Source organism: Chroicocephalus ridibundus, chromosome 2 (assembly GCF_963924245.1).
Source record: "Chroicocephalus ridibundus chromosome 2, bChrRid1.1, whole genome shotgun sequence".
NCBI classification, from domain to species: domain Eukaryota; kingdom Metazoa; phylum Chordata; class Aves; order Charadriiformes; family Laridae; genus Chroicocephalus; species Chroicocephalus ridibundus.
This window is the reverse complement of record NC_086285.1, coordinates 153890154-153915928: the sequence shown is the minus strand read 5'-3', so window position 1 is coordinate 153915928 and position 25775 is coordinate 153890154. Positions and strand designations below refer to the sequence as shown.

Below are 25775 nucleotides of genomic sequence, written 5' to 3'. Positions count from 1 at the left end.
GCATTTATTTACCTCTTACAATCCAGTTATCCATTACATTTTCTTAAATAAAAACTGGCATTGGTACATATTTTTCATCACTTTCATTAATATCCTGCAATACATATCAGCTTGTTATTTTTATATATAAAAATAGAGTAACCTTCCAACTCAGTGAAAGCCCTTCTATTTTAAAGCCCTGATACTCTACCATATCAGTCTTCATTACTATTAAACAAGGAGAGTGAGCAAACTACTTGCTTTCTCCTCCAAATATTTTTTTTCTGCACTGATGTATTTGTAAATTCCTTTATAATTCCCCATTTCCTTTGTTAGCATGAAGTAATTAAACTAATCCATCCACTGTAAACCTCTGTTGACTCACAGTGTCCTTGGGTGTCATTGCATCGGTTTTTTGATGTTTTTTCTTAACTTTAGATCTTCAAGCCTACATCCAGAGATTACTGTTTTCCACAGCAGTTGTCAGTCATCCTTCAGCTGTAGTCTTTCGCCTTGCACAGCCACCTTGCACACCAATGAAATCTTGGATCGTATGAGAGCAGAATCCTTGCCCTACTCCACTTAAATCCATTCTTTACAGTGATTAATTTAAGTAGCACTTGTGCACAAGTTCCAATTTCTCCATCAGTAAGAAATACTATAATCAGTGCAGGTATTTTTTCTACAGGACAACAAAAACGGTCATGGTTTATTACAGCACTCTGGATTTGGCCTGGCTGCCTCTATGGAAGGCAAGAGGAAAGGTAAACTACTTGCATCATTCCTGAACATGACATAAATATACTCCACATGGTTGTCTTTTTATGTAAGAAAAACCTTGGACCTTTGCATACTGCCCAGCAGTCATCTTCTGTGTTGTAACACTGAACCGAACATTCAATATCTGTTATATTGTCTACAAAGGTTCGGGATTAATGGTTTCATTTTGACAGTATGTGTTAACTTGAGGTGCTCCCACAACCATGCTACAACATATTCAGCAACCTAGCTCCACTGCCTCAAGTCCTCTCTGGGCAAAATAGAGCCCGAAGAACCCCAACCCCCTCAAAGACTTTTACATTCCAAAAATGGAACCATCCTAGGTTCTCGTATCTGCTCCTGAAACTCTGTCTGTATGCTTATCCAGCTTCTGCCTAATCAGAAATACAGAAATAGTCAATGATATATAAAAAAAAAGCCCATTGAAATATCTGCATTGGTATTGCTTTGCTGGTATTTGTAAATACTGCATTGGCTGCCATTTCATTAACCAGCAGTTAAAGTTCAGTTAGCATTAACTAAAATACTAAATTTCAGCACATTGATGCCCAGTAATTCCTTTAAAAGTGTTTCACAGCTGAGGAATCACCACTTTTCTTAAAACTGTCATCTTCTTGGCCAAATCCTGTACTTATTCATGGATGTGGTAGTGTATGAATTACGTTCACTACCTTTACTTTCATCTGTGTAAGTCAAAGTGGATGGTTTTGGTCCAACGCCTTGCAAAGTTCCTGTTTTGACAGTATTTACTGTGATAATTTACAATTCTGTCCATTCCTGCACTTTGCAATTTAGCTACTGCGCTATCTATTCTGGTAGTGGTTTGAAGTGTTTTCTCCTCTCTCCCAGATGAAAAATTGTAGTATAAACCTTGGCTACGACTAGCAGCTGCACAGACTACGCTGAATATTGTATTGGCCAGACATCTACTTGCGATATTTGCACTCTTATTCACTTTTTATGTTACTTCTGCACAGTTTATACGCAATAAAAAAGTCAACAAACTTTAAAGACATTTAGTAAGAATATATAGATAGTATGAAGACAGTAATGTCTAGATTAATCTCAATTTTCCATAACTGTTCCAAAAAAAGAACAAAATACTAAACAGAAAGCTGCCACTACACCGTGCAAATACAAAAATGTGCCTGCATCTTAAACAAACAACAAAATAAAATCTCTACTTGCCGTCTTCATCTCCTTTTCAAAAGCTTTCTTCAAAATTTTGATTTGTTTTGTCTTTACTTATAATACAAAATAGTCATGTCTCTCACAGCTGCAGAGATCAAGCATTAGTCCTGACCAACAAGTCTGCCATAGTGGTCAATTTAAAAGAGAAACTAACAGTTCTTCCGCCAGCTTCGCCACTGAGTGAGTTATCCACTCTTCCGTTTGTAATATGGGAGAAAAAAAAGTGACCTTATTTCTAAGGTGTTTCGACATTGACTCACGTCTAGGTATTGTGATAGTTACATATCACTTCAACGCTGGGTAAACTAATCAAAATGAACATTTTCTAACTCTGCTTATTTGCAGTTATAAGACTGGGCATCCATTCATCTGTTCGATATGAAGCCTTCAAAAGAAGAAATAAAAGGTAACCATATTGTACATAATTTCAGGGGAAAGTCATGTATCGTCGACCAGGTGTGACCAGATCTATTACAAGCCAGTGATCTTTACCTCAAGGAGTAGACAAACTGGTAGAAATTATTAAAAAATGAAATAAAAAGAGACTGATAGAACAACAAATGAGTATAGCATTTTTAAAACCATCCATCTCAAGACAATGATAATTCGGTATCAAACGCCCATATTGTAAAGGGGATATCTTTTAAAAGGATACCATTTAACTGGACTCTTCAGAAGGTTCTGAGCAAATCCTTCACACAAAACTATTATGGAATTTGACTGGGCATGGAACAAGAGTTAAAAGTAATACACAAGAAGCAAATCACGAGGATGGTCAGTTTTCAACTTGATAAATATTTACAGTAGTGCCCTATGGATTTGTACTGAAATAGCATTATTTTACATATTCTTTCATCTAGAAAGAGAGACACATAGTCCACTGGCGGCATCTGTGGATAACAAAAATTATTAAGAATATTTTCAGGGCTAATGAAAATTGTGAGGAATACCAGAGGCAGAACAAAGAAAGATGACGGTTGACCATTAATTCAAAACAATGAACTGCTCATATACTCCGAAGTTTTCTAGGACTGGCAGTCATAGGAAAAGATTAATGAGGCGTTATTCAGTGCAGTCTGGTAAATAAACCCAGTGTATTCCAAGCATACATAATGCTACAGGAATGCTACACCATACAACAGCGAGAGCAGTACTCAAGAAATCATAACATGTAGCTTCAGAAGAAGTTAATGTTGAAGATACATGTATGTAGTCTTTGCTTAAAAAGACTTAATTATATCCATAAGGATATAGGGGTAATTTTATGTAGCTTTTGAATTTTGCTCTGATTATCTCATATAACACAGATCCAGTGATAGGATATGGAATAAGATGAACATATATGGCATAGTAGCCCATGGTGTATGTTCCCACAATGGGGAAACATATTGCACTGTAATATCTGATCACTTATTTTTGTCCTATAGCTCACTAGAGTGACTTTTCTGTAATGCAACTCTTCCTGTCTGTAGAGGTGATTTGCACTGCAGAATGGCATGCAAACACATGTTTTTAAAACAGTGTTAATTGCATTATAAAAAAACCCCAGAAACACTTCATTTATAAAAACCCCAATTTGCATAGCAATCCAAATTGTTACTCTAAGGTACTTAGGCTATATTATATCCAGCCTAAGTGAATCACTCAGGTAAAACATGTAGGATGAATCTTTTATAAAAACAAAGCCAACACTATTTAAGTTATTACAAAAACCCAATGTTTTAATCTTGAAGACTTTTCAAACATTACTGTAATAAGGTTGTCGGACGACGTGTTACTTTTAGAAAGAAATTAAGTATATCAAAACAAATGCGTATCTTTTCCAATTACAAAGTTTGATTTTCCTTGTTCAGTTCCGCATTGCCAACATGGCATTTATGTCCCAAATGAGATTCCGTAACTGATCCATGATCTGCTTCAGCTGCTGATTCTTCTGTTTCAGTTTCTGTGGGAAGAGTTTATTAGAAGTTTTTTTGTGATCAATTCAAATAGCACAGTCAGAAATTCAACAAAAGTTACAGTGTTATGAAATGCTACACGGTTTTTTTTCTTAGTTGTCTGTGAGCAGTAGAACTGGGATAATACTCTAAAAATACAAGAAAGCCTCAGAAGTTAAGAACCATCGCTAGAGGGGGAACACTGTTTCTTTTCACAGCAATCTTTTTATCAAAACACTTGATCCCATCAAAAATTGGAGGTTTATGGGGAGTGGACCAGTCTTTCCAAAGTCTAAAAGATGGCAGTTTATGTAGGAAGAAAAAATTGGCAATTTGGACTAAAAGAGTTCAAGGAACAGGTAAATTGATGTGAACATATGTTGTATAACTTGGGTGCACAGAAAAATGAGGGATTAACAGTAAAAGTTTGAACAAAGCACAAGGTACAGGTAAAGCCAAACAAGCTTTTTCAACCCTTCTGTCTATGTAGGTGAACCCTGATGTGCTAAGGGGTCCTGGTTTTTCTTCCCAAGCATACTGAATACTTTAAAATTGTGTATTTGTTTTTGTGAACTGCAGAAACATTTGAAGGAACAGAACAGCAGCAAACTTGCTTTTATTTGGGTGCGTAACCAGAACTTGAAAATTATGTCTTTACAGAAGAAAGATCAGTGCATTACGACACTGCACAATCTCCCTAACATTTCACGTTTCACAACAAGACACATATTCATTGTCTGATTTATTAACTTTCCTGCTCAAATCAAAGCTGCCAAGAACTAAGTTACTGTGCATTGTTAACAGCCCATGTACTTCATTTCATTCCAATTGGATAAGATTAAAGATCAAACTACTTATTCATTAGGGAAATCTAGAGTGCCAAGTAAAGTGAAAGCACAGGAAAGACTTGCTACCATCAAAAGAGGACAAACTATCCAAATGTTTCAGGTTTGACATAACTTTGTTATTTGCACTACATAAATGTCCATATATTAAAAGGATAACTCAGTAATATGACAAAAGTAACTGGAATAGTGGTAAAAAGAAGCGACAAAAGAAGCAATATCCTGAAATTCAGTCTCCTGAATTTTGATGCAGACAACATACCAACATTTTTAAGTTGCCCACCTGGTCAGCTGGGAAAGAAGTCCAGAAAAAAAAAAAAAAAAAAAAAAGGAAGTCTATTTACTTCAGCACTTCAGACCTGTAAAAATGGTCTGAAGTAATATGGTAATTAGGCTTAGACTACATGGGGAACATAGTACTTTGAGTAAGGGAAATATTCCTGAACACAGACTTTGGTGGAGACGTTCCCTGCAAGCAGATACAACGCTCAGTTTCAGACTCCTGAGAAGCATGTAAAAACAGATGTAGGACAATTCATGTGCATTAATTTGGATTTTCTAATCAAGCAGTTTACAGATTAGAAAGTATTTTAAAGGTAACTATGTGCATTTATCTAATGCTTCTTTCTTTTCCATTTGCTAATCTAAGACTTCACGATATACAGCAGAGATCCATCTCCTAAAGACAAGAAAAAAAAACAAAACTGAGAAGCATGTAGTTATCAGAGCATCCAAATGACAGAATTGCCAAGCGTCTCCCTACAAAAGCTCACAATGTAAGATCTTGATGCTTAAAAAAAGCACAAGGGGGATGAGATACATAAGCATGTTCATACCTGTGGCATTTCTAAACATATTTTTGTTTGCCATCCTCAACACTCAATCTCAGAGAAATCAATGAATCTTACATCAGAACTACTACCTTAATGTAAGCTGTCGCTCACTGATACTGAGAGCATGCCACTTCACAATTTTTCAAAGCCTTCAACAGAAACAAAGGCCAAATAGTCAGGGATGGTATTCAAGTCACAGACAGGAAGAACCATTAACCTCTGATATGCAGGTTGTGTTCTCTCTCCATCCACATCTAACTGTATTGTTAAATACTGTTAAGTAGATACGCTTACATGAACTTTACATAAGTTATACCCAAAAGACTCATTCTGTAAGACTGTTTTCATTTCTTGTGCAAGTGTTATGAAACTGTAAATTGCTTGATCTTTGCTTGATGCTAGACAAGAGAACCTTCAAATTGGATTTCATTTCTTTTCAAAGCGTCTGTAAAGACAAGAAGTATAGAATTGTTACTTTATTTATCTGAAGATAATTTTAGATCCTTGTTTTCAGTGAAGAGCTATTTTCTTAGCTCTTCTATTCTACTTCTTCCAGAGACAGAAAAAACATCTAAGATGAAACACCATCTCTGGACTGCTGGGTTGAAAAAAAGAACAAAGAGAAGGGAAAAAAACCACTTCAGAGAGCATGGTCTCCTAATTGAAATGCATATAGTGATCTTTGTTACCGATCTTTGACAGGCAGTGGTCCACACCACAAAGTACTACATAATTAGTATGTTCTGCACCACTGGCAGTGCTGACCTCTGCTTAAGACTTTGCTGAGCCAGTAAGAACATCTCAACTCCGGTATAACCTTGGAAAGATAGGTGAAATGGCCTTCTTGGGAAAAGGGCAAGTTCTGTAAGGAGCTTCTGCAGCAATGACAAATTTTCATGTGAACAGATTGCTTGCAAGATGTCTCCCACTCTTTCCTCCTTCTACTGAAATGACTTAGTTGAACTCTGGACTGCTTCTCAGGATGAACAGTTGTATGAAACAAGAAAAGGTACTTCATCCTACATATATGCTACAGCTTCTGACTTTATCTGCTTTAAGATAGCACAGGAAAATTATCTTATATGAAATAGCTTATAATGACTTTAAGACATCTAAATTCACCTTATATCTGACAGGCACGTTTCTGCTAGTCCCTCTCTGTCAGAAAAGTGATCTGACCAAAAACTAATCCTAAGGGGTCTTCTTTGGTGATACTAATTTTCAATGTGATTAACTATCCATTTTGACTGACACTGCAAGTCCTATGGCCAGCGTGATTGAGTTGGCAAGGACTGCACCTTCCAGTAACCAACGAGACCTTAGTAGGCTTAGGTCAGGTAGGACATTTATGAAAACACATACAGAAGCACAAAACACACATCAGTGAAATAACTTGGGAGAATCATAACATACATCTAGAAAATAGCTGTCTTTCAAGGAACATGCCATAAAGAACTTGATGTGTTTCATACAGATTTGGGTTCAGTAGGACACAGTAATTTCAACTTTGTCAGAAAGAAATTTTTGGCTTAAATTCATTTGTGATTCACTTTGATTTCATTTGAAATCAGTGTTGTCTAGACTAATGCACAACCTTCTATCAGAGATGTACCAGAACTTTCCTTTGCGCACTGTTCCTGTCTCTCTCCTCATCTTAAGCTCATCTATCTTTCACATTTGAAAACCTAAACATCACTATGAGTCATTGTTCTGCACTCAATCCATTTGTTAAAAGTCCCTTCTTCAGGCAAAGATGATAGGGTAAACATTGTGGAAGAGTAGGATTATATTTCAACTGATGCCTGTAAAAACATCAAAAGTACTTGCCTATGTTGTACAGCACTTCTGCTTAAGAAAAAAGAAAAAAGAGGTGTTTCCATCTTGAAAAATCTTATATAAAAGACCATTCTCCTGAATGCTGCGCCAGCTATAGTTTTTACCTGCTCTGTTCAAGACCTGCAACAGCACAGGCCAAGTACATGTAAGCTTAATAAAACATTAAATATTAATTAAAGTTGTGCCTTTACTTGCATAAATCTCAGCAGAATTAAAACAATTATGTTTACTTTGTTGATTACGACTTTACTACAGAGAGAACTTGCCTCATCTTCTTTTTCATGAGCATGTTACTCCTTCTGACCATTACATTGCCATAGGAGGTGATTGCTCAAAGTCTTATGAAAGTGACAATGGCCTCTGCATTTCCATGTAAATCAAATCCAAGAAACTTCTACAGAATCACAATGTTTGTGACAGGCAAGAAAAAGTACAGCCTGCCCTGACAATTTATACTGTTCTTTTTTTAAATTAGTCCTTCATAATGAAATCTTTGAAGTAAGAAGGTGCAAAAACCTTCTCTTTCCACACCTCCCTTCACTTTTACAGTCAAAAGATTTACAATGTTATATGCACACAGCATGAAAAAAAAAAAAAAAGATAGAAAAAAATGCCTCAACATTTGCTCAAACTCTCTTAAAGCTGCCAGGTGATGTCCTAACTTATGGCTATTCGATTGATATCAAGGCCCACTTCCCATCACAATAAATTCACATACCCATCTATTTATAATATTTTTTTCAAATGGATAAAAAGTATTGACCACTAATACACTAACTGCTGTGCAATTAAACATTAACACACTCATTGTTCAATAATTAAAGGTTTTCCTGATGCCATTCACAGGCATAACACTTGTATTCTTACTGGAAATGAGAGACTGGGTTTTCTGCCTCCCTCCTCACCTGACAGGTGAAAGGAAAACTGCTCCTTCTGCATGCACGACTCTTGCTCCTGAAACAACCAGAGGCACCAGCGACAGCCTGTGTTCCACTGCATGGGCAAGACTTTTCACATACTGAACCAGACAGCAATTGCGTGTATCCACTGCTCTGTTGTTCAAAGAGGGGTAAGTGTGTTCATGAAGATCACAGAATCATAGAATTGTTAGGGTTAAAAGGGACCTTAAAGATCATCTAGTTCCAACCCCCCTGCCGTGGACAAGGACATCTCCCACTAAATCAGGTTGCTCAGAGCCCCATCCAGCCGGGCCTTAAAAACTTCCAGGGATGGGGCTTCCACAACTTCCCTGGGCAACCTGCTCCAGTGTCTCACCACCCTCATGGTGAAGAACTTCTTCCTAACGTCCAGTCTGAATCGTCCCATCTCTAGTTTTAATCCATTCCCTCTAGTCCTACCATTACCCGACATCCTAAAAAGTCCCTCACCAGCTTTCTTGTAGGCCCCCTTAAGATACTGGCAGGCCACTATAAGGTCTCCTCGGAGCCTTCTTTTCTCCAGACTGAACAACCCCAACTCTCTCAGCCTGTCCTCACAGGAGAGGTGCTCCAGCCCTCTGATCATCCTCGTGGGATGTTTGCTTCATACCAATTATTTATCATTCAGTGATGAAGTCTGAGGTCTTATTTAGCTTGTAATGGAATTATCCATTCCCCAAGGTGCTTCTCCACCACATTCTTCAGTGTTACATCCCTGTTCTTAATGTGAAAATCACAGATGTATGATTCTCAGATATAGATGGTAAACTAAATCACAGAAACACTGTAGATAAAACTGGAGTGCCTACTAACTTTGTCCAGAGACATCTAAGATTCAAGTCCATCACTAAACTTTGTATTTTAACAGCTTCCCACACACTCAAAGGGCAGCTATCACCAACTGGAAGGGGAAGAATTAACATTTTGTGACAGAGAGAAGGATAAAAATCCAGTTCTCAAGAGCAGCCTTCAGTTACTTACTCACTACTCGCATTAAATCCTTTCTTCTCATTCCCAAATTCCCTGCTTATTCAATACCCTCATGCAAGTTACAAAATACATAAACCAGGATTTTTATAATCTTATTTATCACAATACTTATTCGATCTAAATAGTGCCTAGTCTGCAGCAAAAGCAGAATAGCTCAAGGACTCTTCCAGAAAAGAAAGAGGGGAGGGCAGCACTGGGTGGAAGAAGAGGAACCAAACGTGATAATATAATAAAGGTTGTATAATATGCATTTATACGAGGACAAAAGGGGCAATTGGGACAGCTTTAAGCTTGGCATTTCCTAACTCTTCTTAACTTTGTAACCATTATATTGTTTTGATATAGGAAGCTACATCAAAAATTTTGCATGAAACATTTTGTATGAAACTGAAAAGGAAATAATTCATTATACGGAATAAAATGCATGCGAGTGCTGAGAGAGCTAGCTGATGACAAGACCACTCTACATAATTTTCTCTTGGAGATGGGGAGAAGCTCCTGATGAAAAAGGAAAACATCTCAACTCATCTTCAAGAAAGGCAAGGAGGGGGATCCAGAAAACAACAGAAACTGCAGGCTGGTCAGCATAAGCCTGGACCCCAGAAAGACTATGCAGCAAAGCCTTCTGGAAATCACGTCCAGACACATGAATGATAAGGTGATTGGGAACAGTCACCTTGGATTTACCAAAGATGCATTGGGCCTGACCAACATAGAATCATAGAATCATAGAATTGTTGAGGTTGGAAGGGACCTTTAAGATCATCGAGTCCAACCTTTAGCCTACCCTGACAAGAGCCACTTCTAAACCATGTCCCTAAGTGCCCCATCTACCCTTTTTTTAAACACCTCCAGAGATGGTGAATCCACCACCTCCCTGGGCAGCCTATTCCAATGTTTAATAACCCTTTCAGTGTAAAAATGTCTCCTAATATCCAATCTAAACCTCCCCTGACGTAACTTGAACCCGTTTCCCCTCGTCCTATCACTTGTCACCAGGGAGAAGAGGTCAGCCCCCATCTCTCTACAACCTCCTTTCAGGTAGTTGTAGAGGGTGATAAGGTCTCCCCTCAGCCTCCTCTTCTCCAGGCTAAACAACCCCAGCTCCCTCAGTCGTTCCTCATAAGGTTTGTCCTCCAGGCCCCTCACCAGCTTTGTAGCCCTTCTCTGGACACGCTCCAACACCTCAATGTCCCTCCTGTAGCGAGGGGATATGATAGCCTTCTATTCAGAAATGACTGGCTGTGTGGCCAAGGGGAGAACAGGGGATTTTCTTTACTTTCATATTAGTCAGGTTTTTGACAGTCTCTCATAGGATCCTGTAGCCAATTTGGAGAGCTGCGATTTGGACAGGTGAATTATAGGGTTGATGAAAAACTGGCTAGACTATTGGATTCTAAATGTTATGATCAGCAGTATTCCGACCAAGTGGCAGCCGGTCACTCTTGATGTTTCTCAGGATTGATACTAAGGTCAATATTCTTAATATTCTTAATATCCTCATTAATGACTTATCCACACTTAATGACCTAATCACCATATCGAAGTATCAAATTTGTGGACAATACCAAACTGGGGGAAATAGTCAATATACTCAGTGGTAGGATATCCAATGCAGAGGGACCTCAACAGGTGGGAAAGGCAGGCCAACGCCTATCTCAGGAACTTCAACTAAAGCAACATCCTACATCTGAAAACAGAATAAACTCATACAACAGCACAGGCAGAGGGCTAACTGAATAGAAAGCAGATCTGCAGAAAAGGACTTGAGGTCCTTTTTGAAACTTTCTGACAAGTTGAACATGAGTCAGCAGTCGATCTTTTTGTAACAATGAAGACTAACAACACAGTGCACTATATTAGCAAGAGTTTACCTATCAGGTCAAGTGAAATTGTTATTCTCCTCTATTTGTCTCTGGAGAACAATTGTCCAATTTTGGGCTCAATACAAAACACTAAAATACTAGAGAACATGATTAGAGCTAGATTTGTTCAGTCTCAAGCGGAGAAGGCTGAAGCAGGATCACGATGCTGTCTTTAGCTACCTGATGAGGATCCCAGAAAAGACAAAGCTGGACTCTTCTTGAATGTACACAGCAAAAGGATGAGGGGCAGTGGACACAAGTTACAACAAAGACAATTCCAATGTAGCATTAGGAAAACTTTCACCGTATGAAAGTTGACAAACACTTAAGAAGGACCCAGAAAAGGCAGAATTTCCATCCTTACAGATATTCAAAACACTACTGTATATGAGCCTGGGCAGCTGAATCTAACTTTGATAGTTGGCCCTGCTTTGAGCTGGGGACTGAATCAGATAATCACCAGACCTCCCTCCGAGCCTAAATTCCTCAATGATTCTACCATTGCAGAGAGACAGTTTGGGTACCCCAAACAGGATGGAACTGCACCCAGTGCAGATTCATCTGCTGAGAAAGTGTCCCAATAAACAATTCTTCCTCACTTGTTAAAGTGCTCCTTGGTGCACATTCATATTTGGGGTGAAAAAGGACTAGAAATACAAAATAAATTAAAAATACATGCAAATAGTGTGAAAGGCAGCTTAAAAGTAATGCAAGTTTTCAGCACAGTCAAAAGAATTTTTCAGGCAAAGTCCTCCAAAGAGAAAGACTAATTGCAAATTGTTGTCATTTTAAGGACTACCTCCTAAACAACATCAGCTGCTGTGTACAAGGGTTTTGTTATCAAAAAAGCCCAGAGCTAAACCCGTAACAGCTTACTTAAAAGCCTGTCACGTAGATTGTCTTTTCCTCTCTTAGCAAGATCACGGTTAACCAGTTAGCAAAGATTAATTAAGAGTATCAAACATGAATATTTTCTAAAGGTCACCCAAATCCTAATGCTATTTCACATCATTTCATTTTCATCCAAATATATTGAGATTACTAATTATGCAATGGTTTTCCTAAGCGCAGCATTTGAAGCCAGACCTGCAGCATCCAAAAACCCAAAGCTGCATTTGCTCCATTTCTGAAAACAAAAAGAAAAGAAAACTGCTGATAAGGCAGCAACAGAGATTAAAGTGTTCTCAGTCTGTGATTTGATTTTTCTGTTGTAAGCCTGTCAAATGTACTACAAGATCATGGACCCAAGGTGAGCCTGACATCTTGAAAGCATTACAGATGATGCTATACTTAGAAGGTAAGAAACCTGTAGCTGGAACATTACAGACTCAATATGAAGACAAGTGAGACAATCTTGGTAACAGCTTCCAATTGTTGCAAATAGCAATTATTTTAATGAAAGACGTATCAAGACTCGTATTGGTAGACCAATGCAAATGCTAAACTGATTCTGGAACAGTAAATTATTTATTCCAGAAAAGAGTCAACCACCTCAACAATTTACAAACCCAGAAAGCAAATACAGATAAACGGAATAAGTGACTTCTTTGGGAATTGCAGGAGAATCGTTTAGTACAAAAGGTAGAGGTAGTCAGTGCTCAATAAATTAGTTTTTTTCTTTGTTTTTTTCATAATAATGGTGCGCTCTTCTTAGTAACTGCTGGCAAAAATCCCTTTTGTTTTTAAGCTTAATAGATTTTATTTAAATCTACAGTTGCTAAGTATTACTGGATTGCTAGGACAGAAATTCATTACCTTGTAGAGTGACCTATATTTTAAATTAATGGACAAGTACTTCTTAGCCAAGGTGGGGGCATTAACCTTTCTGACCTAAAAGGTGAGTCTAATACAGCAAAATAAATAAATAAATAACACCAAAAGATGTCACTATACAGTAAACCAACATGAAAAGCTACTGCAGTATTTTGGAACTCTGCTACAAGGTTCTTCTGCCCCAAGAGTGAGAAGGTGCGTATAGGAAGTACATGATGCTCCCCACCTCCTCCACTGAGGATGTCCCCTTCCCAGACAACTGCTGTAGCAAAGCAGAGCTGTTATGTTTCAAGTCAGTGGTTCCTGGAAAGAGGGATGTTTTTGTGTGAGAATATATGATCCACAAGGTTCATATGATCTACTAGTTTGGGTTGTGCTCTGCAATGCAGGGCAGTTAGCATCTTTCACGTTCATCCAGAGCCACTGAAGAGATCAGACTGGCTGGGATAACACAGCAAGAAGGCCAAAATTAAAAGACCCATGAAAGGTCTACAGATTCAAACATCTCAATAATGTCAAAGTATTGGATTATTGCAATAATGCTTTTTTTGGTACCAGTAATATGCAAGACTGAAAAGATACTGCCTATCCCATCAAAAAGGAGTAGGTGAGAGGAGGACAACCAGCTGAAGGGAGAAAGGATAGTGGGTCAAGAATATAAAGAGCTGCTTCATCTGTCACATTGGTTTCCCTGTTCATCAACATTTTGTATTACTGAAATTTTGCTAAAATAAATTAAGCAAAATTGAGCTGGGAGGTGAATGTTACATACTACAGTGGACTGAAAAGCTGTCAGGAGTGCCAACTAAGAATCAGACAGGGCTATCTGAGCCCAGCAGCCAGTGTCAGAAATTAGACCAATTAACCTGATTCTAGTCATTTTTCTTCACAAAAATAAGAATTTCTTTAGTTCTAGTCATAAAAACACAAAGCATTTCCTATGCTGTAATGTATTAAAATTTGAACTTTGAAAGCGGTAGTGGATGTGCTTATACAGCTGAAGAGAGACAACAGAAAAAATTCAGTTATTTCAAAACCAACAAGATTAAACTTCTTTTGCAGCAGTTAGTAAATATTTGTCCACAAAAATACTAGAGAAAGTTCAATTATCTTCTGAAGACTTACTGTGGGAAATCTGGAAACTAGGTCTGGGCATTTAAAGGATTTCAGACCAGATTTAAGTGAATGTCTGTGTACATTCCTAATTACCAATTTGCTATCGACGGTCCTGAAACACCATCAACCTTTTTAAGGTTTAGAACTCATCATAAACATTTATGAAATTCTTTTCACAAGATCACACCAAGGAGGTTTAAAAACATATTAGCATAGAAGTACAATAACAAGGGCAAAAACATGTCATAAAACTATCAAAACCACAGCAAATATGGACAGTTAAGCTTATTAACACTTAAAGATTGCAAATAAATGTGCATAAATTCACAGCACAACATTACATACAATATAATATATAAAACCCTGCTACATCAGCACTGAACAGAAAGAATACAACAGGAAAGCTCACAACTGCTTTTCTCTAAATTCACATAGTCCTCATTTTCTCCTATACAATATGCATGCATTTTTCTAAATAAATGGGTTATGAAAAATTCGGTACATCTCTGATTGTTGAAGACAAATAAAAAAAAAAATTAAGAGCTGAAAATCCAGAAATTATTCTCTCCATAAAAAAATATTTTACTCATTTATTTCCTTTGCTCAGTTATTTTTGTAGATTATGCCTCCTTTTTACCAAGCATTTACAGATATTACAGCTATAGGAATATTTAATTAATTCTACCTTTGTATTCTACAGATTGAAGAAACAATGTTCAAAATTGTTGTTTGGTAAAGCTATGTATTTTTAGTCTCAAGATTATATTAGTACTTACTACAGCATATTTATTTTTAGGTTTGAATCCATCTTTAGTAATTGTACTCAATTGCATACTGCCACTCAAACTGAAAATTTAACAGCATCTTTATCATACACAGTACATTTTTTTCTGAATGTGTCAAGATTCAATAAATGCTACATTTAACAAAAGGAATGTTCTTCTTCAAACTGTCAAAATACAGAAAGTAGCCCTGAAAATCCTTTACCAGCTCACATCATTGTGATAATATTTACACATCTGATGTTCAATACCCATTTTTTTAATGCCTAAGGTAAGTTTTGAAAGTTCAACAGGCACTTTAATTCAATCTGTACTGCCGATATCTAGAGGGTTAAGCATAAAAATAATACACTGTATTCAGAAGAATATGTATCAGTTTAAAAAGAGGCACAAGTTAAAATTGTCAGGAAACCTAAACTCTGCAGCCAGCAGTACAGCTAAAAAAAAATGCTTCCTAAAAGGTAATTCTGAAATAGTTACATGCAAGAAGTATTTATTACCAAGTTTGATGGTAGTCATCACACATGCTCCATTTAGTATAGCAACCTAGAAATTCAAATTTTTTTAATGACAAAGTGACAGTTTTACAGAAGTTAATTTCAACTTTATTACCTTATTCACTTCCATGATTTCCCTTCTCTCTTCACTAGCAAAACGAAGCTGACTTGCAGCACCACGATCATCGTGCTTGGAGCCATCTTCTTCAACATATGGAATAAGTTGCTGTGAAGACAAGAAACATTAGCTAAAAAAAGGAAAAAAAGAAGAAAAAAAGAAACTGAAAACAGGAGATACATACCATTCTATTCAAAGGTTCAAACCTCCTAAGAGGAAGTGGAGACAGGCCTTCTTCATCACCTTAAACTCAAAGGCCTTGCAATGATCTCAGTCAGTTCTTCAGGAAAATTATGTGCTTCAAAAAGACACAATCCCACATATTACCGTGCCTACCCCTAAGCAACTTCACAACTATAGGCAGAACCCAGTCTTTGCCTTTTAGGATGTTTATCACAGGTAATCCTTGTACTCTTGAACTCTGTAGACTGTGATTTTAAAATTTACTATTCCACACTATGAAATACTACAAATATGAAGTTATCATTATTATAAAGTATTTCAGTGATATACTAAACATAATTATGACTGGTTTTACATAGCTACTTGGTTAATTATGACTTGCTATTTTACCGGGCCTCTATTTGTCAATTCTTAAGACCAAGGCCACAGATACCTAATAGGAGTTTTTCCGTAAGAATTTCCCACTGTGATCTCCTCGGGCATATAGTGTACTATCTTTTTTGTAAGTTTCTACAAAGCCAAAAATCTTTGATAAAGAATTTCTAAGTTAATATTAATGCGTGTTCCCTTTCTAAAAAAAATGTATTAAAAAGAATCAGTAAATATGCTAGATAGATACAAAACACATGCTTCTGTGTCAGAACACTCCCAAGATACTAACATCTTATTCAGAAATAATTATAAGCTGTAACATTTTATATCCATATATCCATATAACATATATCCACAAAGTCTACAGTTTATTGTTGATTTTTCTGTCCTGAACTGAGAAAAGCTAAAGTTGATAGCAAAATTACATCCTTGTTCACATACATATTACAGACAAATGAAAGACCAGTAATTGATGCAAATGAGCAAGAAGACAATAGTTTAAAAGTCTGGGAGCAAGCTGCTCATCGCGTGCATGCTAACTTGTTACTTAGGTTGGGTTGTAATGTTATCATAGAATCATTTATGCTGGAAAAGACCTTTAAGATCATTGAGTCCAACTGTTAACCTAGCACTGTCAAGTCCACCACTAAACCACGTCCCTAAGTGCCACGTCTACCTGTCTTTTAAATACCTCCAGAGATGGTGCCTCAACCACTTCCCTGGGCAGCCTGTTCCAATGCTTGACAACCGTTTGGGTGAAGAAACTTTTCCCAATATCCATCCTAAACCTCCTCTGGCGCAAGTTGAGGCCTTTTCCTCTTGTCCTGTCACTTGTTACTTGGGAGAAGAGACATACCCCAACCTGGCTAAAACCTCCTTTCAGGCAGTTGTAGAGAGCAATAAGGTGTCCTCTCAGACTCCTTTCCTTCAGGCTAAACGACCCCAGCTCCCTCAGCCACTCCTCATAAGACTTGTTCTCCAGACCCCTCACCAGCTTCGCTGCCCTTCTCTGGACCCGCTCCAGCACCTCAATGCCTTTCTTGTAGTGAGTGGCCCAAAACTGGACACTGTATTTGACATGCGGCCTCACCAGTGCCGAGTACGGGGATGATCACTTCCCTAGTTCTGCTGGCCACACTATTCCCGACACAAAGCATTCAGCAGCATCCTCCAGCGTTCTGATAGAAAGCTTACTTGGACTTAACCTGCTGAAAAATTAATTTCCTTCTATACAAAAATTTTTATAGGCCATTCTTATTAAGCTTATCAAAACGGACAAAAACTACCACACTAACTCTGCCATGAAAATGTAGTAAAGGTTAACAACTTATTACATTTGCATACCATGAAGAAGTAGTAGTGTGGCTGCTAAATACTCTTGGAAAAAAACTCCTGTCTGATGGAAAAATACTGTACCACTCAAAGCAGAACATTTCCTTTGAAAACCTCCCACCTTTCAGAAATGCTAGTAGAAAAAAAAAAAAAATAAAAGCAGAGTACTACACCTAACACACAAATGAAGCAGAAAATTTAATCAGTTAGACAACTTTGTAGCCAGGTCTGCTTCACAATAATCTCATGCCTTGCTATGTTAGTTAACAGAAAGTTGTTAAGAATACCTACTACACTGGTAGTACACATTAACAAAAACCCCTCACATTTATATCAATAGACTAAGGAATATTAGTAGCTCCTGACTTCTCTTAACTCTTTAAAAAAAAAATAGATTTGTTGATATTCTTTAAAGGTATGGTTAGAATGTCAGTCATTAAATAATATGATTGAGACTATTACTGAAAAGCTGAAATAAGAATTTAAGAAAACTGATCCAAGAGGAATGGTGTGGCACTTATTCACCCTAACTAATAAAACATGAGGAGGCAGGCATTCTATTAACTTCAGAACAGAAAAGACTAAGCAGATAAAGGAAGAAAGAATTCCAAACATTGATAGAAAACTCTGCTGTGCATAAGCTATCAGTGAGACCTTGCATTAAAAAGCTTAAAGGGACTACTGATTTTCTCTGTGGAGATCCTTTGTCACCCTGGTAACAGGAAAAAACGTGAAAAGAAAAAGAAAAAGACGACCAACCCAACCTCATCCCGACCATATGTGAAAACAAGACACATCAAAAACTTTTAAAGGGGACACAAGTATTGAGCTATTGCACACAAGTCAACAAACCATGAAAAAAGTTTCTTTTTTTTTAATTGGGAAGTTATTTCTTCACAGAAAGAAGTTACGTTACCAAACGTAACTTCTGTACCACACGTTGGAACAGGCTGCCCAGGGAAGTGGTGGAATCGCCATCCCTGGAGGTATTTAAAAGACAGGTAGATGTGGTGCTTAGGGACACGGTTTAGTGGTGGTTTTGGCAGTGTGAGGCTAATGGTCAGACTTGATGATTTTAAAGGTCCCTTCCAACCTAGACGATTCTATGATTCAATGATTCTATGTTAATGTGAAAGTTTCACGTCCCAACCAGCTCCAAATAATAAACAGAATTCAGCCCACTGAACAATTCCAGTCTCATTTAAGACTTGATATGAGTCTCCTGCAACTCAGGACAATGGATGATATGCTAAGCAGGGAGTGGTTATTCTGATTTGTAATTTATATATGAATAAATATACTTACTTCTATGGGAACAGGATCGAGTCCAGCACAGTTTTCATTGCATTTGTCATAGACTAGTCTCAGTTTTCTGAAGAGTATTGATAGCTGACGGAGATGTTCCTGCAGCTTTCCCAATCTGTCTTGATATGTTCCAGTATGATAAGTAACACCATTCGGTAACTTAGAGAACCAAAAATGTTGAAAATATTATGTTAAAGTTTCTGCCACACAAAATAAATAAACTAAAATAAATCAGAAGGGTTTTTTGTACTTTTAAAATAAGACGATCACGCTATCCCCATAGAAATCACCAAAATTCCTATTTGCTTTATCAGCTCATGTGATGTGCCAAATCACTGCTGTCAAACAGCTTCATGTATTCTTGACGCTTTGATCATTGTCAATTCCTCTGTAACTCTTTCCAGGGAATTTCTTCAAAATGCTTAAGCACGACACTGTTATCTAACACTTTGAGACCCTGTGTTGCAACCCCAGGTCGCTATTCAGAGACACAACCAAAGTGAATTCAAAGTTAGCAAACTCTAAGTACATATTTCAATACCTAAGATAATTGCAGAAGAAAACTGCCAGTCATGAAAATACAGAGGGAATGGGAGAGCCACAAATAAGGATTACGTCCACTTTAATAACAAAAAGAAATGTCAAGAAGTTCTAGGTGGAAAATATTACAGCAAAAGATCAATGAAAATTCCCCTAAAATTACTCCGCAGATGTTAACAAAACCAGAGAAACATAACCGACATATAAACAGACTTCACTATTCATAAAGGAAAACACAGATATTAAGTGTATTTAGAGTATATTTATTGTGGGGGCAATAACAATTCAGCATTTCTGAATTTTCTCCATCTTCACTTAATGTACAGACATAAGCAAATATATATCAATATTAGTATTCACTTCTCCAATCAATCCTCCTTTTTCAAGCAGTTTGATCAAGATATGTATTTAAATGTGCTAAGCTATTTCCGGTGCCTACATATAGTGTCAGTTGGTCGTAAAAACATGGGAAGTTGAGGACTATAAAAATAAAAAGTTACGTCTCACCTGCATGTTCCTCAGTAACTGGAAGATTTCCATGGTTCGAAATACAATGTCCTGCACAGTCTCTTGGCCAATTCGACAGAGAGAAGCTGTATTTACCTCCCTAGCTGCCTGAGCTTGTGTCCCTGAGAAGGCACCAGGCGGCATGCCTGCCCCAGCGAGAGGGGGGGTCGACATCTCTTGACGTTAAGCAGTCCCACTGAGTCAAGCTGCACAAAGAAGTTAAGACGGCATGATAAAGTACTTGTTTGAGTCTATCATAATAAACAAACTTCTGTATGGTGGCTATACCGTTGCATTTCCCCGTATGTGGTCCTATCCCAGATAAAACTCTGCAACTGCTAAAAGGCGTCTCAGTGATGAGCCCTTCGGTTTGGGTACCGCTGCCTTAACCTCGACAGCCTTGCTGGGCAGTGGAACCAGATATGCTCCTCGCACACCCCCCTCAGAGCGGTCACCAGGAGGCCCCTGACACGACCTGTCACAAGGCAGCCCTCCCGCCGGCCTCCAGGGCCGGCACCTGCCCGACTCCCCTCTCTCTCCCCGGGGCCCCCGCTGCGGGCCTCTCCCAGACGAGCAGGCCAACCGGTGCCTCCCCGGCTAGTACGGCCGCCCGAGGAGCCAGGCGGAGTTACCAGGACGGGCTCCGACATGTTCTCGGCTCCCTCAGGCCGCAGCGGGGCAGCCCCCGAGGGGGCGAGAAGGGGCCGCCCCCGGGCCCCGCAGCCCCTCCCTGGGGAGGCCCCGTTGGTAACGGGAGGCAGCGAGCCCCCACAGACACCCGCACCCCCGCGGGCGGCGGCCGGTGGCCGGAACCCGCCGGGACTCACCGACAGCGGGGCGCCGCGTTACCCTGGAAACGCGCAGGCGGAAGCACTCGGCGGCGCGAGCCCAGGCGGAAGTGACGTCACGGCCGCCGCCAGGGCGGGACGGGGAGTGAGGGGGGACGGGCCCGGCCGGGGCGGGGAGGAGCCGTCTTCTGCTTCTGTTGTGCCGGGGAAACCCGCCTCGGCCTGCAGCCCTCTGCCCGCCGCAGGCCGTACTCGGGAGCTGGCCCGTGTTCATTGCTTGCTGAATCGAGTGAGGGTGGAGGAGCGAGTCAGCATCGAGGGGTGTCGGCCCCGAGCCCTGCGTGGGGCTTCCTGAGGCAGATAAGTTAGGTCAAAACCTTAGCACGGCTGCACAAGTCATGCCACCCCCGTAATGAGGGTGAGGGTTTGGAGATGGCATTTTTGGCAGACCATGGTGATAAATCGGTGAATATCTGTTCTGCAAAGTAGGGGTGTGTGTGTGTGGGTATACACATGCACAACTGTATTAATTTTGTAGCCTTAGAGGTGTACTGCTACCACTTTTTGCATAGATATATTTTTGCTAGTATAAAATGCCTTCCTGTATCGCAGTAGGTGTTTTTATAAAACTGTATATATGTTTATATTATACCCACTTTTCACGGGTATAAAGCACTTTGCTGTCTGACTCGTGTGCTTGTACTACACTAACACAATTGAATTAGTGCAGTTTTAAAGACAGACAAGGCCTCCTGCGTGAGGACGAAGAAACACCCTCAAAAAGAAACCAGGCAGCATCTGTGAGGGCTGATAGATAGGAATCGTCTATATAGTAGTTTGTGCTTACTGTCTGTATAATGAAAAAATTCTTTATATGCAAAAATCAGTAAGTACCAAAGTTTCTCTTTTTGCAGTTGATGTCATGCTTAGGACTCTCTTTGAGAGTTTTTGACTCGTTTTGAGTTTTTCAGTACCTGAAAATGCAGAAGAGGGCATTTATGTACCGGCAGCTTCTTGTGAGTTGTTAGGAAGTACAGTCTTACAGCAGTTGTGCTATATTAAAACAGATGTTATGAATGATCTTCAGTATGAAATGCATTGCATTTGTAGTGCTGCAAAAATAAACCAGAAGTTTGACGCATGATACGCAGCCTTTGTTAAAGAAAGAAGGCGGCAGTCAAGCAACATTAAGGGATAGAACCGTTCAAACTTGCTGAGAGGCATTTTGCTGCAGAAAACATTTTTTACCTCAGAAACAGATTAATGAGGGGAAACACCACCCCCTTCCCTAAATTGAAGCTTTTTGCTGCCTGGGTAAATTCTCTCCAGCATGCTGCTTTAGCCAAGGTGCAATATAAATAATTACAAAGTATTTTAAGAAAGATCTTGGCATAAAAGACACAGAAGTGGTTTCTCAAAAGGGTAGAAGAACATTGTTCATAAAATTAAGAGAGGGATGTTTTCAGACAGCAAAAGAACATCCCATGGTGTCTGGCTAGACAACGCTTGGGAAGAGCAGCCCCCAGAGAATTTCTGAGGGCTTGTGTGAGGGTATGCATCTCATTCACTGTACTTTAAGGAAATGATGCAAGAACAGTTCAAGAGTCGAGCACAAAGGATAATGTTTTCCTCTTCTGATTGCATGCCCAAGAGCTCTGTTCACACTGCTTAACTTGCTGCCCCAAATCCGATGGCATGAGAGTAATGAGCGATTCAGACCACCTACTATTCAGGGCTGCCAGACGCAGACTCCGTTTACAGTCATATCCTGAAGTATATGACTGCCACGTACAGTAAGGAATTGAAATACAGAGCCAAGTCTGCATGCAAAGGGTGCTGAAGAACGTTGCTAGGAGGCCTAATGTTCTTCATTGCCAATCTGTGGAACCATCTAAATCTGATTTTTTGCTCCTAGACAAAGGAATCTCCTTTTAGATAAGCAATGGGTTTTTTTTTTTTTGGTTGAATGAGAAAAATATTAATATATATTTTGCTTTTTAAAAGCAATATATTAAGCAGCCATTGTCTGACTTCAGTTTGAGCCAACTGCTTTCATCTGGAAGGTGTCAAAATCAGAGTTCATCTTTCACATCCATTTCAATTTCTGTGGCATCACTTCAGCCAGTCTTAGGATGCTGCAGCCTTTGTTCTTGGGTTGCAGAGAAGCTACCAAAAAACTAGCAAAGAGGACAAGTCTACAGGTAATATCCTACTCCAATCAACTTTAACCCAAATTTGAAATTAGGACTCTTTAAAGAGTAACTACTTCAGCGATTATCATTTTCACAGTAATAATGGCTTATGATTTTCTTATATTTTAAAAGGTTCTCACACATATACCCTGAGCAACTCCAAAGATGGTATGGCTATACTCTATCAGGAAAGCAAAAATCCTCAGGATTGAGGCAAGGGAATAATTGTTGCTTTTGTTTAAACAATTTTCGGTGAATCGGTCAATATGTTTGCAAGGAAATGTGAATCATTCTATTGAAAAATAAACAGAACTGGTGGAATTCCTGGGTTATCCTCTATGTTCCCTGAATGAAGAAGAGTGTGCTTCCTCCAAAATCTCCTCACGCTGTTCCTTAGCAGCAGTGCTTTGATGCTGCTCCGAGGGTGACAGATGGGCTTAGGGGAAATGTGTTAACCAGGAAAGGACTTTTTATTCTCAGTCCTGTCCTATTCAGCGTTTATGTGTGGATTCAAGGAGAAATAATGGGACTTTGTGGAACCTTTGCCAACAGTAAACAGACAAGGCACAATTTTACTGTTGTCAAGCTGTGATAGATAACAGCACAGCACATAACTTTTTTAGTATGTGTCCAATGCAGACAGTTAAGCTGGGTGGAGTTTAATTCAGCAGAGATTACATTTATAGGCCAGAGGAAACAGTTAAGGACTGTGATTAGGTGAGGCGGATTGTGGGTTTGGGGTTTTTTGTGTGGTGTGGGGTTTTTCGTGACAGTGTTTTCCCCATTCAGACAGGCGTTTTCATGAACTGTGACAGCAGCCGTTTGGAGGGAAGCAGGATCATCCATGGTAGTGCTAGATAAGATGGGATAAATTAGATAGGATCAGAGCCCAAAGCATCAGAGCAAAGGGCAGTACTCCATGCCTTTGCTCAGAAGAGGATGGACACAGCTGTTTTCTGGACCAAGGGGGAGCTGGGGTTGAGCAATTATAACTTCTCTGCTATTACGTCGTTCCGTTGTACAGCCTTTTGGTGCTGCAGGTGGTAGAAAGACAGCAAGAGAGCAAGTTGGCAGGGGTTCAGCCTCCCTGCTTCCTTCTTTTCTCCTTCATCCTTTATACATCCATAAGCAAACTTGTCTATACTTGCTGTGTGTTACTGGCACCTTCTGCTGGGGCACAGAGAAACAGGGTAAGCGTCATGCGTACTGGGTTTCATGCAGGTAGTAACCAACTTAAGTGGTTTACCATAGCCCAGCCTCTGAATGGTTCACAGAGTGGTCAGAAAAAATGATCTGTAAAACTCTGATTTCAGAATAGGCTTACATGGTAGGGTGGCTGCCAGGTGCCCACCAAGCCGGTCCCTCACTCCCCATCCTCAGCAGGACAGGGGGAGAAAATAAGAAGAAAAACTCAGGGGTTGAGATAAAAGCAGTTTAATGAAAGAAAGCAAAGGCTGTGTGTGGAAGCACGGTCCTGCTGTAGACTGATCCAAACCGCACTGGAACAGGTGTCCTCTTAGAGTATAAATACTGTTGGGACCTGCATTGCCTCCATAACTCAGAGTTGCATCCATTTCCCATAATATGAAAACAAGCATTTACAGGTGATGGGGAAGTCAGGCGAAGTGTGGTAGTTCAGTGTACGTTTGGGGGGCTTAAAGCCTGATGAAACTTTTTGGTTCTCATTGTGCAGTGGATCCTATGCACCCATTTCTTGATCTTGACAGGTATGTTGTATCACCAATTCTCTACTTCCGTAAAGTTTGCTTCTTGACCTTCAGCTCAGAAATGTTGACCTTGGCCCATTTCATGTCCCTTTAAACACCAAAGAACTAGTTTTGCATTCACTGCTTTCTGGCATAGAGGTTGGTTGAAACATCCTTCCCCGTGTTTTACGTGATGGGCCGTTATGCCCAGCACTTAGTACTCTCACTGTAACTGTTACAGGAAGGAGAAAAAGAAAGAAATAGCAGGAAGTCCTCAGACATTGGTATCCCAATGCAGAAATCTCATCCTTATAATCTTTCTGCTTTTGCAGTTGTTCAGTTGCTTGTCTCCAAAGAGACATCTGGGAATCCCAACATAAACTCAACATTGTGACTTTAGACCCAAGCCCACAAGCAGACCTATCATGTCTCCTTTTGGTCTCTTGCTGCCCAGCACCTCTTCTGCAGCCTCCTGCAGTATTGGTGCTCCAAATGCTGATGCTGAAAATTATTCAAACACAACAGTACCAAGTTTTTCTTCTTGCCCCAAAATAGCTGTGAGCAGGCTGTGACTTCTTGTACTGGAGATTCAGATATTTCCCCGTCCTATTTTTCCTGAGCAAATGGTATCTTGTGGGGCTAGCTGTTTGGGGAAGGAGGCATTCCAAATTGCAGTTTATATAAACTGTATGTCTTCATCAGCCAGATGTGCATTAATGATGCCTGTGGATAAATTTTCAGCATGCTTGTCTGATGGCTTCTCCTGGGGCTTGCACAAAAATGGCTTGGAAATGGAACATTTGCAAAGAAGCGGATGCTGGCAAAAGAAAGCATTACAATGAGATGTAAAATATGTGCACTGTAATTTATACAGGCAACTAGCTTCTGGAAAACTTGACCTCTGGCCAGTAGAGGACAGAAACATATCCAAAGAGACCACCGAAGCAGTGACTGGTACCCAGTGGGACAGAGATGGAGGGACTAATTATATTTTTGCAGCTGTTACACCAATACTGGAAGTATATTGGTGACAAATGACTTTGTGGTGGACAGCACAGTAGTTAATACCAGAGAAAAGCCAGTCTTCCCCATGGTTTGACTGCTTATGTGCTATTAGCATTATAAGCAGGAGTGCAAGGGTGGGTTTTCCCTTCAGGGGTCATTGCTGGTATGCAGTTTCCCACTGTTGCTCCACAGTTGGAGGCACAGTTCTCATTAAGGTGTTGACAGATGATATTCCTGTGACTCACTCCATAGTAGGAGAGAGAGAGAGATCCTGTGCTCTTTTCTTTCCCAAAACATGCCCTAGTTGTGTGAGAGGATCCATGCTGTGCTCTGTAGCATGTGGCTTTTTGTCCTAGACCTTGAAA

The 25775-nt window shown here is 39.5% G+C and overlaps 1 protein-coding gene across 4 annotated transcripts; it reads right to left on the bottom strand.

Moving 5' to 3' along the window:
• MED30 (mediator complex subunit 30) lies at positions 1–20623 on the bottom strand. Of its 4 annotated transcripts, none has more exons than XM_063327437.1 (5): positions 20547–20623; positions 19720–19925; positions 18673–18831; positions 15478–15588; positions 1–3895 (listed from the first exon to the last, which is right to left on the bottom strand). In XM_063327437.1, exons 2-5 carry the CDS (start codon positions 19891–19893, stop codon positions 3800–3802), a joined length of 540 nt encoding a protein of 179 aa, XP_063183507.1. In that variant the 5' UTR covers positions 19894–19925; positions 20547–20623; the 3' UTR covers positions 1–3799. The 4 variants fall into 4 exon arrangements, with proteins under 4 accessions (XP_063183507.1, XP_063183508.1, XP_063183506.1 ...); XM_063327438.1 differs by lacking the exon at positions 20547–20623 and adding an exon at positions 20352–20493; XM_063327436.1 differs by lacking the exon at positions 20547–20623 and adding an exon at positions 20008–20142.
• Between the last annotated feature and the right edge of the window lie 5152 nt (positions 20624–25775).